General features: G+C 35.0%; 4 protein-coding genes across 4 annotated transcripts; 2 read left to right on the top strand and 2 right to left on the bottom strand.

The window, feature by feature from the left end:
* Positions 1-495: 495 nt before the first annotated feature.
* HEL2 (E3 ubiquitin-protein ligase HEL2) lies at positions 496-2,829 on the top strand (the record flags this gene model as incomplete). The annotated part of the gene is made up of 2 exons (XM_020191408.1): positions 496-801; positions 883-2,829. 2 exons carry the CDS (start codon positions 496-498, stop codon positions 2,827-2,829), a joined length of 2,253 nt encoding a protein of 750 aa, XP_020049806.1.
* On the bottom strand, positions 2,733-4,119 carry PEX10 (ubiquitin-protein ligase peroxin 10). Its single transcript, XM_020192245.1, has one exon. The coding sequence runs from the start codon at positions 4,071-4,073 to the stop codon at positions 2,979-2,981; it is 1,095 nt and encodes a 364-aa protein (XP_020049805.1). The 5' UTR covers positions 4,074-4,119; the 3' UTR covers positions 2,733-2,978.
* Positions 4,120-4,273: 154 nt separating this feature from the next.
* On the top strand, positions 4,274-9,154 carry ARO1 (pentafunctional protein ARO1p). The gene has a single exon (XM_020195207.1). The coding sequence runs from the start codon at positions 4,354-4,356 to the stop codon at positions 9,037-9,039; it is 4,686 nt and encodes a 1,561-aa protein (XP_020049804.1). The 5' UTR covers positions 4,274-4,353; the 3' UTR covers positions 9,040-9,154.
* Positions 9,155-9,269: 115 nt separating this feature from the next.
* Positions 9,270-14,009, bottom strand: ASCRUDRAFT_78585 (phospholipid-translocating P-type ATPase; the record flags this gene model as incomplete). Its single annotated transcript, XM_020194264.1, has 3 exons — positions 9,270-9,517; positions 9,626-12,532; positions 12,695-14,009. The coding sequence occupies 3 exons, from the start codon at positions 14,007-14,009 to the stop codon at positions 9,270-9,272; spliced, it is 4,470 nt and encodes a 1,489-aa protein (XP_020049803.1).
* Between the last annotated feature and the right edge of the window lie 1,640 nt (positions 14,010-15,649).

The following is a 15,649-nucleotide window of genomic DNA, read 5'->3' as shown; positions in this document are numbered from 1 at the left end:
TTATTTTTTTTATTTTTTATTGTTTTACTAACTTAACTTTCATTTAATTTAATTTTTTTCCTTTTTTATCAAACAACTATGGGAATGTTTGTTTTTTCGGAGACTGCTGAGTTAGCAAGTAGTTTTATTTACAGCTGTAATTGTCTGCTGCTTGCCACACCTTTTCTTTTTTTTAACTTCTATACTGAAAAATAAATCAATCATTATTTCTGACTCATTTTTTATCTCCCTAATCACTAATTCTTCTTACAACTCTGTGGATGGTATCTATATATTACTTTCAATAGCTTTAGTGTAGTCTCTCAATTCTGCTTCTGTCCGTGGATTCAGCAACCGTCGCGGGTTTTCTCCCTCTTTTTCAAATCCGTTCCGCGGAAAAACCCCAATGGGAAGCTGTAAAGATTCGTCAAATCATGGAAAATTTTTCTTATATCTCATCCATTTGTCTTCAATCCCAGTTTATCGCCCAATTGCTCTGATTCTTGATTCTTAAAAATGGACTTCAACACTACTCCAAGGGAAAGAAACGCTCCCAAAACTCGTTATTCTAAAACAAACAATTTCAGAAGAAACCAAAATAGACAAACCAACAAAAATAAAGATTTGAAAACCACTTGGAAACCTAATTTCACTGATCCTAAAAAACAAGATGATGATGATTTGGATGAATCTGATATATGTATCATTTGTGCTAATAAAATTGAATGTGCTGCTTTATCTGCCTGTAACCATATAACCTGTCATGTTTGCACCCTTCGTCAAAGAGCATTGTACAAGAAAAAAGCCTGTATTGTCTGTAGAGTAAGTAAAACTAAAAAGCAGCCAATCAAATCCACCCACTCAATTTTTCAATTATATACTAACAATTTTTCAACGATATAGACTGAAAACGAATTTGTGATATTTTGCGATGAACTAGATAAAGATATTGATGACTTTAGTAACACTGAGCCAGTTTATAAAGATGATACTTTGGGAATAAATTTTTACTCATTAAATGCTTACAACAAAACAATTGAGCTACTAAAACATAGGTGTCCAGTCAAGGACTGTGCAAAAGAATACAATACAATCTATGGATTGAACGATCATACCAAAAATGACCATGAAAAATTTTATTGTTTGATATGTGCAAAATATAAACATGCTTTTACTTCTGAATTAAAATTGTACACGTATAATCAGCTAAGAAAACATAAAAAATTTGGAGATGAACAAGGTTTTACTGGACATCCCACTTGTCAATTTTGTGTCAAATTCAATTTTTATTCTGAAGATGAGTTAAATGTTCATTTAAGAGAAAAACACGAAAAATGCCAACTTTGTGAACAGATTGGAATCACAAAACCTCAATATTTCTTAAATTACAATACTTTATATCAACATTTTTCAAAAGATCACTATGTTTGCACTGTTCCAAAATGTATTGAAGATAAGTTTATCGCATTTAGTAACGATATTGACTTGAAAGCGCACATAATAAAAGACCATCCTGAGTTATCTGGTGGATCAAAAAGCTTGCAATTATTCAATTCAGGATACGATAATCTGGGTGGAACAAGACGATACCAGTCTCAACTTTCAACTTTTCAAATACCTTTTCAATCTAATTCTAATAACAACAACAACAATAATAATAACAATAGTAATAATAACAATAACAATCATAATAATAATAATAACAAAAACAACAACATCAATAGAAATGATAGAATTAGTGAAGATCCTGAAATAAAAAAAATGCGTTTTGAAGAAAGGGCAAGGCACTATTTACAATATTCATCTGATGATTTTGAATCATTTCAGCAAATTAATAAAAATTATCGAGACAAAAAAATCACATCGGATCAGTTTTTAGATCGGTATGTTGAATTATTTAAAAGTGTAAATTCTTCAGATATTGATCTTTTAGTTCAGGAATTTACTGATTTAATGGGCAAAAAATCATCCTTGTCAAAATCTTTATTAGAAACAGCAAAAAATAGCATTACAGCAAGGAAAAATGAATTGGATTTTCCTGAACTTTCAGGCTCCAAATCTGGTTCTTCTGTTTCAATTAGTACCAAAATGCCAGTTAAAAAGCCAACCCAGACATACTCATCTCATTTCAATGAACAGAATTTTCCTTCTTTGTCGGATTTTGCGAGATCTAGAAACTCTTCAACTAAGTTAAATAATTCTGCAACAAATTTAAAGTTAAATTCTAATTCAAATCTGAATTGGGTTACATTAAAGGCCTCAAAGAAAAAATCGTTATCCTCAACAGATTTTCCATCGCTAAAGCAAAAGGCTCTTTCGAGTAATTCTTCGTTATCTATCGACTCTTTAAGCTCGCTGTCTTCATCGAAAAGGGTTTTAAATTGGGGGGAAAGTCAAGAACCTACTCTGAATAAAACTTCAATAAAAAAGAATGATTCTTTAGAAAATTTTCCATCTTTGTCTAAGCCGTCTGGAAAACTTCCTGTAATTGAAAGAAATGTTCGTTATAGTAATGTTAAAATAAAAAAAACAGAAAAAACTCCAAAACCAAGTTATGCTGCTTCGTCATCTGGTGCTGGTGTACGAATAATAAAGCCGAAGACATCTACCGGACTAGTGGTTACAAATAATAAAACTTCTTTGAAGGAAGAAGAATTTCCTTCACTACCTACAAAAGTTCAAAGGTTTCCCTCAGCTGTACCACCAGTCGAAACAGACCCTAAAGGCTGGGGGAAACAAAAAACTGAAAATGATTCCAAGAATGAAATCAATGGGATTCCAATTATCCATACCTCTACTAAAAAAGGGAAAAAGAATAAGAAAAAGATCTTATTTCATGTCGGTATATAATGCTAAGCAGTACATAGATTAAAAATTGCATTTTATAATAAATAATTGTATTTTTATTCTTCCAATTGAAAATCAAAAATCAAAAAAAATTAAAGCTAAAAATAAACCTAAATGAGCGAAAATAAATATAAAGCAAAAAGTTTGGAAAACTATCTTAAAGGAATGAGTTTGCTTTCAATAGGAGTTCTACACAAAGGACAGTTATTTTGTTCTTTTGACCAATCCAAAATACAAGTCCAACAAAATAAATGGCCACAAGGAGCAGAAGAAGGATTGATCATTGGTGATAGACATAACATGCACAGCCTGGAGTCTGTAGGTATGTATGGCAAAACATTTGGATTTGATAAATCTATGTCATGATCTGACTTTAGGGAATCATATAGATCATTCGCACTGTTCAAGTTATAAATTATATTATCACTGTGATTGTATTCTGAACCGTTACTGTGGGCAGAACCCGAGTTTTGGCTTTGGTTTTGATTTGACTTTGTAATCTGAACGTTTTTTATAGATAGGATCTTGAAGTAATCAGAGAAAAATTCAAGGATATTATTAAGAGATTTGAAAAATGACTGGATGAAAATTAAACCTCCCAATATTTCGTAACTTCCATTGTTTGAGGAAATTGGCTTTTTGTGGCCGAGAGCATACCTCAAGCCAAAAACTCTTTTTGATAACTGGTAATAGGAACCAAAGATGTAAAAGAAACCCAAGTGGGAATCCATTATAAAACTTAACAAATTTTGGTATGATATTTTTGATGATAACAATTTGAAAAATATTTTGAATGAAGATAAAGATTTGCAATTTTTAATAAGATAATTTGCACTTTCTTTTTCATTACTGACATCATAATTAGGTGGATCATTTCTTTTGGCCAAAGTTTTGGCAATGTGTTTTAACAAATAAGGAAGAATGGCATAAGATAGTATAAACGACAATCTTCTGAAGAGTCTAGGTAACTTCTTGCCCTTTCTTGTGACGTAGATTAAATCAACATACTCTTCACCTAGAGTTCTAGAGCCAACTAAGGTTGTCAAGCTTAGATATAGAAACTTGCCAAAAATGACAATTTCGTTTGAGTATAAATGGATAAACCTCTGGTTTTTGACTATTTTTAGTGCATCTTGCAATAGCTGGATTAGATTGTTCTCGTAGAAAGAGTCCTTCTGGTGAGCTCTTACTATGCTCGGAGCATCAGCAAACGTAAGAGTTCTATGGATCCTCTCGAGAGCAGACATTATCTGGAGTAGAACAGCTGCAAAGGCTTTCTGCTATCAATTCAACGAGAAAGAAACCTCGAAAGAAATAGTACCTCTTTCCAGAACACTTCTTTATGTCTTTTGGAGACCCAGTGCAGTGGTAGACATAACGGTGATCTGCACGTGACCTTTGTGTACCAATTTTTCATTCCCCAACTTTGGTGCATATTTCGATGTTTGACTCATTGAAACAGAACTGATATATATACTCTTTTCACCAGCTACCATTGAGAACAGGATAAAGAAGACAACGTTCAAAATGGCTGCTTCTACAATTCACAGGGTTTCCATCTTGAAGAAGGAAATCATCCACCTTGGCTACGATATCAAAGATCACATCATAAACACTATTGTCGATACCAAACCTTCTTCGACCTATGCTATTATCACCGATACTAATATCAAGAAATATGGCCATTTGGACGAGTATTCAGATGGATTTTTGCAGGTTTTGGCTGCTAAAAGACCTGAATCCAGATTGCTAACTTATGTGGTGTCTCCGGGCGAAGCCAACAAAAATAGACAGACAAAAGCTGCAATCGAAGATTTTTTACTAGAAAATGGTTGCACTAGAGATACTTTGATTATTGCAATTGGTGGTGGTGTCATTGGTGACATGATTGGTTTCGTTGCTGCCACTTTTATGAGAGGTGTAAGGGTTATTCAAATTCCAACCACGTTATTGGCAATGGTTGATTCTTCTGTTGGTGGTAAAACTGCCATCGACACACCACTCGGAAAAAACTTTATTGGTGCGTTTTGGCAACCTGAATATATTTTTGTTGATATCAAATTTTTGACTACATTACCCGAAAGACAATTTATAAATGGCATGGGAGAAGTAATCAAGACTGCTGCCATTTGGAATGAGGACGAATTTACCCGTTTAGAAGAGTATTCAAAGACTTTTTTATCTGTCATTAGAAACAGAAAACCTGACACCACTGTGGATTTATCTCCTCTTTTAGACCATATTATCAAGCTAGTATTAGAATCCATAAAGGTTAAAGCTGAGGTTGTTTCCAAAGACGAAAGAGAAGGTGGTCTTCGTAATTTATTAAATTTTGGCCACACAATCGGCCATGCAATTGAAGCTATACTTACCCCTCAAGCTCTTCATGGCGAATGTGTTTCCATTGGTGCTATTAAGGAAGCTGAGCTAGCTAGATATTTAGGCATACTTTCTCCAGTTGCTGTTGCAAGATTATCAAAGTCTTTTGCTTCCTACGGATTGCCAATTTCCTTAGATGATGAAATTATTAAAACCAAAATCGACGGAAAAGTTTGTCCTGTTGATCAATTGTTAAAGTTAATGGCTGTAGATAAAAAAAATGACGGTTCAAAAAAGAAAGTCGTCTTGTTAAAGAGAATTGGTGAATGTTACGAACCTAGGGCTTCTTATGTCAATGATGATGATTTGAGATTTATATTAACCGATGAAGTCATAGTTTCTCCTTTTGTTGAAAACTTCCCCGAAACAGTTATAACTCCTCCAGGCTCAAAATCAATCTCAAACAGAGCTCTTATTTTAGCATCATTGGGTAAAGGTGCTTGTGAAATTAAAAACCTTTTACATTCTGATGATACAGAGCACATGCTCAATGCCATTGCGCAGTTGAATGCTGCTGATATTTCATGGAAAAATAATGGCGAAAGCATCATAGTTAATGGCAATGGAGGTAAACTTACTGCCTGTTCAAATGAGTTATACTTGGGAAATGCTGGAACCGCCTCCAGATTTTTGACATCCGTTGCAATTTTAGTTTCCTCTTCCCCAGAGAATGATAGTGTTGTTTTGACTGGAAACTCTAGAATGAAAGAAAGACCAATTGGTTCCTTAGTCAATTCGTTGGTGGAAAATGGTGTTTCTATCGAATATCTTGGAAAAACTGGCTCCTTACCATTGAAAATCAAAGCTAATAACAATTTCAAAGGTGGAAGAATTGAGCTTGGTGCTACTATTTCTTCTCAATATGTTTCTTCGATTTTGATGTGTGCCCCATACGCACAAAATCCAGTGACTTTGGCCCTTGTTGGTGGAAAGCCTATTTCTGAATTATATATTGATATGACTATATCTATGATGAAATCTTTTGGAATAGAAGTTACAAAATCCCAAACTGAACCATATACCTATCATATTCCTACCGGAAGCTACACAAACCCACCTGTATACGTTGTGGAAAGTGATGCATCGAGTGCTACTTATCCTTTGGCACTTTCTGCCATGACTGGTACAACTTGTACCATTCCAAACATTGGTTCTACTTCTCTTCAAGGTGATTCAAGATTTGCAACCGATGTTTTAGAGCCAATGGGATGCAAAGTTTTACAAACTGAAACCTCAACAACCGTTATTGGGCCCACAAGAGGTAATTTGAAACCCTTGCCTCTTATTGATATGGAACCTATGACTGATGCATTCTTGACAGCTAGTGTTGTTGCTGCAATCGCAACAGATGACAATGGCACGAAAACTAATATTGTTGGTATTGCAAATCAGAGGGTGAAAGAATGTAATAGAATCAAGGCAATGGTTGAAGAATTAAGCAAGTTTGGCGTTAATTCTAGAGAACTCCCTGATGGCATTGAAATTTCTGGTGTTAATATTAATCAATTAAAGAATCCAGGAGAAGAGGGTGTTTTCACTTATGACGATCACAGAGTAGCGATGTCCTTCTCCTTATTAGCTGGGTTCTGTGACAGTGGTGTTTTGATCCAGGGAAGATCGTGCACAAGTAAAACATGGCCCGGTTGGTGGGATATTCTTTCCAACAAATTCAATATCAAGATTAGTGGATTTGAAAAAAACCTCAAGACTAAAGCAAAAAATATCAGAAAAAAGAAAAACGGCAATAAAAGTATTATTATTATTGGTATGAGAGGTGCCGGAAAATCTACCATTTCTAAATGGATAGCCGAAACTCTTGGATTCAAGATTCTTGATCTTGATCACTATTTTGAATCCAAATTGGGAGATATCAAGTCGTGGGTTGAATCAAATGGTTGGCCAGCTTTTCGTGAAAAAGAATCTGAGTTTTTTTTGGAGGCCACTGAACTATTTTCTACAGACTATGTTATTTCAACTGGTGGTGGCATAGTTGAAGGTGAAGAATGCAGAAACTTATTAAATACTTATAAGGATGAAGGTGGTATAGTTCTTCATCTTCATCGTAATATTGATGAAACAATCTCTTTTCTCAACAAGGATGAAGTAAGGCCAGCATACTTGGAAGAAATTTCTAAAGTGTGGGAGAGAAGAAAACCATTATATCAAGCATGCAGCAATTATTACTTTTACTCCCCACACTGCTCAAACGATCGAGAATTCAAATTATTCAGAAGTTCTTTCAGTAAATTTATAAATAAAATAACCGGAAAAATAGAATTGAATTTAAATTTTGGAAAGTCGTTCTTTGTTTGTCTAACTTATGAAGATTTATCTGAACATCTTAATAAAATTGAAGATATTTCAGAAGGTTGCACCGCTATTGAATTGAGATTAGATCATTTGAAAGATTATTCACTTGAATATGTTTCTGATCAATTATCATTATTAAGAACTTACTCATCTTTGCCAATAATTGCTACTATTAGAACAAAAGAGCAAGGTGGTAAGTTTCCTGATGAGGATTTTAAAAAAATTGAATCATTGATAGATTTGGTGTTTAAGATGGGAATCGATATTCTTGATTTGGAGTTATCTCTTCCAGATGGATTATTAGATTCCTCAATGTCAAGAAGAGGTTTTACAAAGGTTCTCGGTTCCCATCATGATTTTTCTGGAAAGTTCAAATGGGATAATATTGAGTGGGAAAACAAATATAATCAAGCAGTAAATCTTGATGTTGATATTATCAAGTTTGTTGGAACCGCTACTGATTTCAATGATAACTTTTTGCTAGAAATCTTTAGAGAGAAACATACGGCTAAACCATTTATCGCAATAAACATGGGTGAAAAAGGTAAGTTGTCAAGAGTTATAAATTCTTTTCTAACTCCAGTCACTTCTTCTCTATTGCCTTTTGCTGCAGCCCCTGGACAACTTGATATAAAACAAATCAATCAATATTTATCAGAAATCGGTGGATTGGAAAAAAAAGAGTTTTATGTCGCTGGTAGCCCTATTGGCCATTCAAGATCCCCAGCATTGCATAATGTATGTTTTAAATCTTTAGGACTTCCACATACTTTTAATGTCTTTGAAACTGATGATGTTGATCAACTTTACTCTAAAATCATGACTAAACCAAACCTTGGAGGCATAGCTATCACAATTCCACTCAAACTTGATATTTTAAAATACATCACTGAGTTATCAACTAGCGCAGAACTCATCAAAGCTGTCAATACAGTTATCCCATTGGGAGAAGGAAAATTCAAGGGAGATAATACTGATTGGGTTGGAATCAAAGAATCATTCTACAAGAGTGGATTCCCAGAAATTAATAATGTAAATGTTGCTGGTTTGGTTGTTGGTGCCGGAGGCACCTCTAGAGCTGCTATTTTTGCACTAAAAAGCATGGGTGTTAAAAAGATATATATTCTTAACAGAACAGTTTCCAAGTTGGTTGATATCAAAAATAGTTTCCCAGAAGATTATAATATAGAGGTTTTGCAAAGTGTAAAAGATGCTAAAAAGGCAGAGACTGTTTCTTTGGTTGTTAACTGTATTCCAAGTGATAAACCAATTGATGAGTTTGTCCTAGACTGTTACAAACAGATTTTAGCAAAGGAAAACGTTCATTCATTTGATCCTGTGTTGTTAGAAGCTGCTTATAAGCCATTGGTGACTTCTGTGATGAAACTCGCCAACGATGAATTTGATTGGAAGGTCATACCTGGAACTTCAATGCTTGTTAATCAAGGCATAGCTCAATTTAAAATCTGGAATGGTATTGCTCCTTCTTACAAAAGAGCAATCAACGCTGTGAACCAAAATTAAAAACAATCTTTTTATGTTTACTTGTGTATTATTTTTATAGTGATTTGAAACTAGTGATACAATTTTATATTGATTTAAAAGCCTAATAAGATACCCAAGAAAAAATGAAAAGGGATGATGTTATCAGTAAGAACAAAAAATTTTCAAAAATATTCAGGAAAATCACGAAAAAAATATAGGAGTAGAAAACAAAAAAATTTAACTAAAAAATAATAATACAATAATTGATTTCACTGTCTTGAAAGTCTTTTCATTAAGTTCTCTGCAACATTCACGCCAGGTATTTCCAAGGAGGCTCTTGCTCTAGATACTGTTGGTGATAGTTCATTACTTTGAATCATGGATAGCCTTGTGCGATCCAATGAGACTCTCGTACGATGTTCTTCATTTGCCCCTGGTCTTGTGTTACGAGGATTATATCTTCCAGATTGCGCAGAGATTATTTGCATTGGAATTTCTTGTGTTCTAATAGTGGTAACTTCACTATTTGAAATAGAATAGGTAGGTAATGAATCTCTATTGTCATTTTGAGTACCATAATTATAAGATTTCTGTTTTTTAGAAAAATGTCTTGAAATAAAAGAACCATTTTTTGTTGCAGTGCTCCATGGAGAGCCTTCAGTGACGTTTGGTTGATTTTCAGATAAATGAAGAGAGGAATATTTGCTTATTTTAACTCGGTTAGGATCCGTTGGATCATAACCAATTGGATATTGAGCAAAATCACCTCTAGCAACACATTCACGAATAATATCAATATCCTTTGGAAAGTATATTTTCTTTACACAATCATAAACAAATCTTGGAAGCAAACAAATAATAGTGCCAATAAACATACAAGCCCAAAATGAAGGAGCTCCATAAACACGAGCAGCACTCTTGTAAAATGGACCTGAAATAAAACTTGATGACCAGATCCCAGTCCAAGCATAGACAACAACAATGGATAGAACAATAAAAAGAACAGAAATCCAATCCCAATTAAGTTGATGCATTATTATATATATGTTGCAAGCGGTAACAGCAATGCTAGTAACATATATCCCAATCAAATATCTATGTTGAAGAGACAAACCATTAAAAGTTACAAATCCAGTTTGATAAAACAAAAGGTAGGGAAAGAAAAAACATATAACGGATTGGTACAACCCATCAAACATGTACCACCAAAATTTCTTCATAGTCCACTCACTTCTCAAAATCCCAGTCGTATATAGTTGAGGAACCAACAAAGAAACGACATCATTGACATCTTGGTCTAAAATACCCATAAAAATCACTGGTAAGGAAGTAAAAGCTAAATTATAAAACATCAAATAGGTATATTCAAATAAGTAAGAACCATCGAAATTCACATAAATACCATACCAAAATAGAGCTAAAGTAAAAATAACATTTTTGTAAAAGAAACTGGGAATCATTTCAGCTAATCTCTTATAAGACCATCTTCCATGTACCAAAATCAATCTTGATATGTATCTAAATTGGCCCACAGCATAATCTGCAGACATCACTGCTTGACGTCCTTCTTCACCAGCTATACCAACTCCAACATTTGCTGTTTGAATCATTGCCACATCGTTTGATCCATCTCCAATGGCCAAAGTCATGACATCCAAAGTTTCTTTCACCATTTTAACAACAGCAGCTTTCTGGGCTGGAGAAACTCTACAACATAAAACAGCTTTACATTGTTTGCAAAGCAACAAAAATTTAATTTTAAGTTCACTTTTCAATGCAAGTTTTAGTGCTTCACCATCTATTATAACACCAAAATTTCCTGCTGGAGGATTGTGATCAATTTTTGCATATTCAAGTTCTTCATTTGAACCCAGCATATTGAATTTTTCTTTCAAATATTGATTTATTAAATTTCTAACAACACTTTCTGGATCATTTTTTCCTGATAATTCTTTGGCATCATCTCCACTTGCTTTGATGACCAATAAATCCATGTCATTGTTAAGAAGATTACAAGAAAATCCAATATTTATAGCAGTTTCAACTTTATCACCTGTTAAAACCCATAATTTTATACCTGCTTGAGCAAGAATCGAGATTGAATCAGGTACCCCATCTTGAAGTCTATCTTCAATAGCGGTACCTCCTATCAATGTCAACTCTCTTTCAATTGTGTCAGCAACTTCTTCCATTTTTTCTTCTCTTTTATCTATGGCGGCACATGCAACTTCATGTTTTTTATTCCATGCTTGGTATTCGCTCCAAGTTAGTTCTCTTTGAGCAATACACAAAGTTCTTAATCCCTCAGTTGCAAACTCTTCTAAATGTAGAGCGGTTTTTTCTAGTAATTCTTCGCCAGTATTTTTTTTTAATCTTGAATATATTATAGAATCTGCACCTTTGCATATGAGAAGCACTTTAGGTTCATCTCCTGGGTGAATTGGTGGTATTTTAATAATGGCACTCATTCTTTTTCTTGTGGAATTAAACTCCAAAGTATTCAAAATTTGGAATTCTTTTTGGGATCCTTGAACTTCAACAATGACACCTCTTTTAGTTCTATCAATAAATGCAAAACCCATATCTCTAGCTGTACCAACTAATGCACTTTCATCGGGTGATTGTGCTTTTAGTAGTAATCTTTCTGGGTTTTCTTTATCTGGTTCTGTTAATACTGAATGACATAAAGCCAAAGCTAGCATAAAATGTTCATTACATTCCTTTTGAAGGTCACTTTTTTCGCCTTGTAAATCTTTAACAAAATCCACAGAAACAAAAGTAACATCGTTGGGGTCTAATTGAGGATTTGCGGATATTTTTAGTAATTCTTTGACCATCGTTTCTTTATCCTTTTTTATGGCTTCTCTTTCAATGGAGCCTTCTTCATCAGTATCAATACCTTGTCTTTTTCTTAAACCAGCCAAAGCTTCTGTGTAAGCTCTTCCGTATGAAACGCCATTAATAGTGCATTTTTTAAATTCCATGACGTTTTGAGTTAAAGTTCCAGTTTTATCACTAAAGATGTATTCAATTTGACCCAAGTCATCGGAAATGTTCCAACTTTTGGGAGTACACGGGTAATCGAGTTTTTCGTAGTACATATTTACATCTGAATAGATAAAATAGGCTTGAGCAGTTTTTATAATTTCGATGGAAATATAAAGGGAGATAGGGACCAAAGACTGATAAAGAATCATTGCAACAAAGAAACTAACAATACCATTTAGAGTAGGGGTGCTAACAATTGTACCAAACTCGAAATAATCTCTTGATACACCAGTATTATTATAGTAAAAACCGTTGATGACACCTGAAGAGAAACATAAAATAAATAATAAACCGAAATTTATGATAACTGAATAGTTTAGTTCACTTGATATTCTTGATTTCTTTGTTGGAGTAACACCGGCGTTTAACATAATTTTAGTGTCATCACCAGTAAAGAGGACTATACCAACTGCCCATTTTGTGTTTCTGAGCATGCAGCCTCTGAGTAGTAGGTTGTTGATATTTATTGGTTCATTTAGGATATCTTCTTGGTCATGGTCGTGAATTGAGTCATGATTTGGGTCTTGAATTTTGACATGATTCTGATTTTGGTCTTGATTTTGATATTGATCTTGATCTTGATTCTGATTTGAATCATTGTCAATTGATTTGTCTTGATGATTTGGATTACGATATTTGCAAACACCCTGGTAGGAATAAAGATTTGAATGGGGGCCTTCACTTTCTATCCAAAATTTTGATTTTTCAAAATCGGATGCATGGCGTAAAGAGGTTGAGCACTTTAAAGCTTGACGAACTTTGAGGTTTGTTTCACCATCTAGATTTTTAGTTTCAACGTAACAAGCACCATCAGCGTCTGAGGTTGATAAGATTAGGACGTCGGCAGGAATTTCGTCGTTATTGTGGATACGAATGATGTCGCCTACTTTGACGCTTTTCCAAAAGTCTTTGGTGAATCTGGCGTTTCCGGGGGATTGAATGTTTTTGTTTAGGATCTGGGGAACGTTGTTTAAGAAGGGAGGAGATTGATTTGGGAGAGTGTCGAATGGATTAATTGGGTTTGAGTTGTTTGAGTTGTTTGAGTTGTTTGAGTTGTTTGAGTTGTTTGAGTTGTTTGAGTTGTTTGAGTTGTTTGAGTCGTTATTGAATTGTAGAGAATCTAGGGAGTTTCTTTTGGATAAGTTAAAGTCTGAGTTGTTTTCAAATCTTGTTTCGAAACTTTCAAAGGAGTTTCTGGGAGAGTCAATGGCATTATCAGAATTGAGATTTTTTGAATTCTTTTGGCGCTTAGCTTTTTTGGAGAAATGTTTTTGAAGAAATTTAAAAAAGGAACGTAGGGTTCTTGTGTTGAATTTTTTGAATCTTCTCCAAAGGGAGATGTTATCGTTTAATACGTTGTGGTTGTCTATGCCAGATAAGATGTGTGTTAGAGTGTTGTTGACTTCGAGGTCTAGGATTGTTCTTCGAGAGTCTTCGACTGCGTCTTTTATGGCGGTTATGCAGAAGATGATGATTAAAGGAACCATACCTAGTTCAGGGCTTGAAACACCGAAGATTGAGAAGAAACTGAGAATAATCATGGTAAGAAAGTAGATGTTGGCGACGTTACTGAATTGGAAGATCATGTTTTTGGGGATAAAAGAGATTGGTGTATATTTTGTGGTTCTGATTTTGTTTCTCGAGTATTGGAAGATGGGTTCATTTTCTTCGTTTAAGAAGATTTTGGGAAGAGGCAAGTTGAAGAAGATTGATCTTTTTTTGTGGGATTTATCCATTGATTGGTCGTCATCAGAATTGGTGTTTTTTGATTCTTTGTTGTTATCATTGTCCTTGTTATTATTGTCACTAGATGAGGCGTGATAATTGAAGGAAGATTTTCTTGGTTTGAAGGATCTATTTGAGGATTTATGATGGATTGATTTTTTCCAGGTTTTGTTACGATTAATGTTTTTAGGATTGCCATGTTTGTTTCTTTGAGTTCCCCATCGATTTCTTTTCATTATGGTTTGATTTCTTTTGACTGATTCGGGAGAGATGTTGTTTGTATTTGATACATGTAAAAACAGGGAAGGAATTGAGTTTGAGGACTGGTACTGGGAGTGTAGAGTTAGATTATTTATGGGGGAGTGTAGAGAGCTTTGACTTATATTTTGTAGTTCTGAGGTTTTATTGCTGTTGATATTTGTAGCATGAAGGTTGTTGTGGTTGTTGTGATTGTTATGGTTGTTATGGTTGCTATTGTTGAAGGAAGTGTTGATTGTGGGTATAAAGGAGGATAAATTTTGATCAGTATTTAGAGGAACAGTGGAGTTATTGAATGAGTAATCGTTATAGGGACTGATGTTTTCATCATTTGAAGAGTCTTTTTTGATGATGATGTTGTTGTTGTTGTTGTTGATGGAGTTATTGTTGATAATGATGTTATTAGAGATGTCATTTTCAAATGAATGGATTGAGTTTTCAAAATCATAGGTGTCTAGATGATTATTCCTGTTTGAATTTGAGTTTGAATTTGGATCATTATAATCACCACGATTATAATCGTGGTGATTATAATGGTTTTGATTTGTGTTATTAATATTATTATTTGGAGATGGCATTTGATAAGAATATTGGAATAATTAACCAAACAAGAAATAAAAAGAAAAAAGAAATTGAGGCTGATACAGGTTTGATATAGGTTGAAATTTAAGAGTAGAATGGAGAGAAGATTGAATTGAAGATGAAAAGAATAGAATAGAAAGAAGAGAAGATAAAGATAAAGATGAAATAATAACTAATATACAAGAGTGATATTATTGCAGATGTGTTATTGAACCAAAATTGGCAAGTTCATAAGAAAAAGAGAGTGAAATGGGATTGATTGAGATTGAAAAACAGTTGAAAGAGGTAATAACCAACAGGAGCAAGTAAGAGAAAAACCAACACCAAAGAGAGAAAGCACTGAAAAGGAGAGAAAGAACACTGGAAAGAGAAGAAGAAGAAGCAGAAGAAGCAGAAGAAGAAGAAGCAGAAGAACGACCACAGCAAATCAGCGCTTGGATGAGATGGCTTCTGTTGGTAAGAACAGCTTTCTATAAATAGGCGATAAGAGCGATTCTCCATCACGGCCGCCAGATGCCGCTGCTTCTACTCCGCGCGTTGCTTCCGGCACGGCTTCCCGGCTCAGCACCGGCTCCTCTCTTGTCCGCCGCTGCTGCTTCTGCTGCGCCCGCTGACTCAGCAGCCTCCGTGTGCTGACTCAGCGGCTCCTGTGCAGCGCGCAGGCGCTGCCGGAATGGTTGGCACTGCAAGAATAAGCAGCTTTTGCTGGGCACAGCAATTTCCCGGCGCGATGTGACAGGGATCCATTTTGGTCTGTGATGTCAGTGCACCGCTGGGTGCGTGCGCAACTAGCTGTGTCACTTGGAGTGCAGCAAAGCCAATCAGCTCGTTTGCACTATGCACGTGACCACGTGTGGTGCGGTGAGAGCCACGGGGATGGCGAGAGAGGTGGAAGTGGAGCAGCGCCAGGGCGGTACAGGATAAGCCGGCCCGCATGGACTGGGGTGGCAACGGGTTGCCGAAGAAACCGGGGTTTGGGGTGAAACACTAGTGATTTTGACTTGAATCATTAATACCTCACCCCAAAACACCTCAC

The sequence above is a fragment of the Ascoidea rubescens genome (assembly GCF_001661345.1).
Source record: "Ascoidea rubescens DSM 1968 unplaced genomic scaffold ASCRUscaffold_1, whole genome shotgun sequence".
In the NCBI taxonomy this organism is placed as follows: domain Eukaryota; kingdom Fungi; phylum Ascomycota; class Saccharomycetes; order Ascoideales; family Ascoideaceae; genus Ascoidea; species Ascoidea rubescens.
The sequence above is the reverse complement of the archived record's forward strand: the minus strand, read 5'-3'. Positions and strand labels throughout refer to the sequence as shown.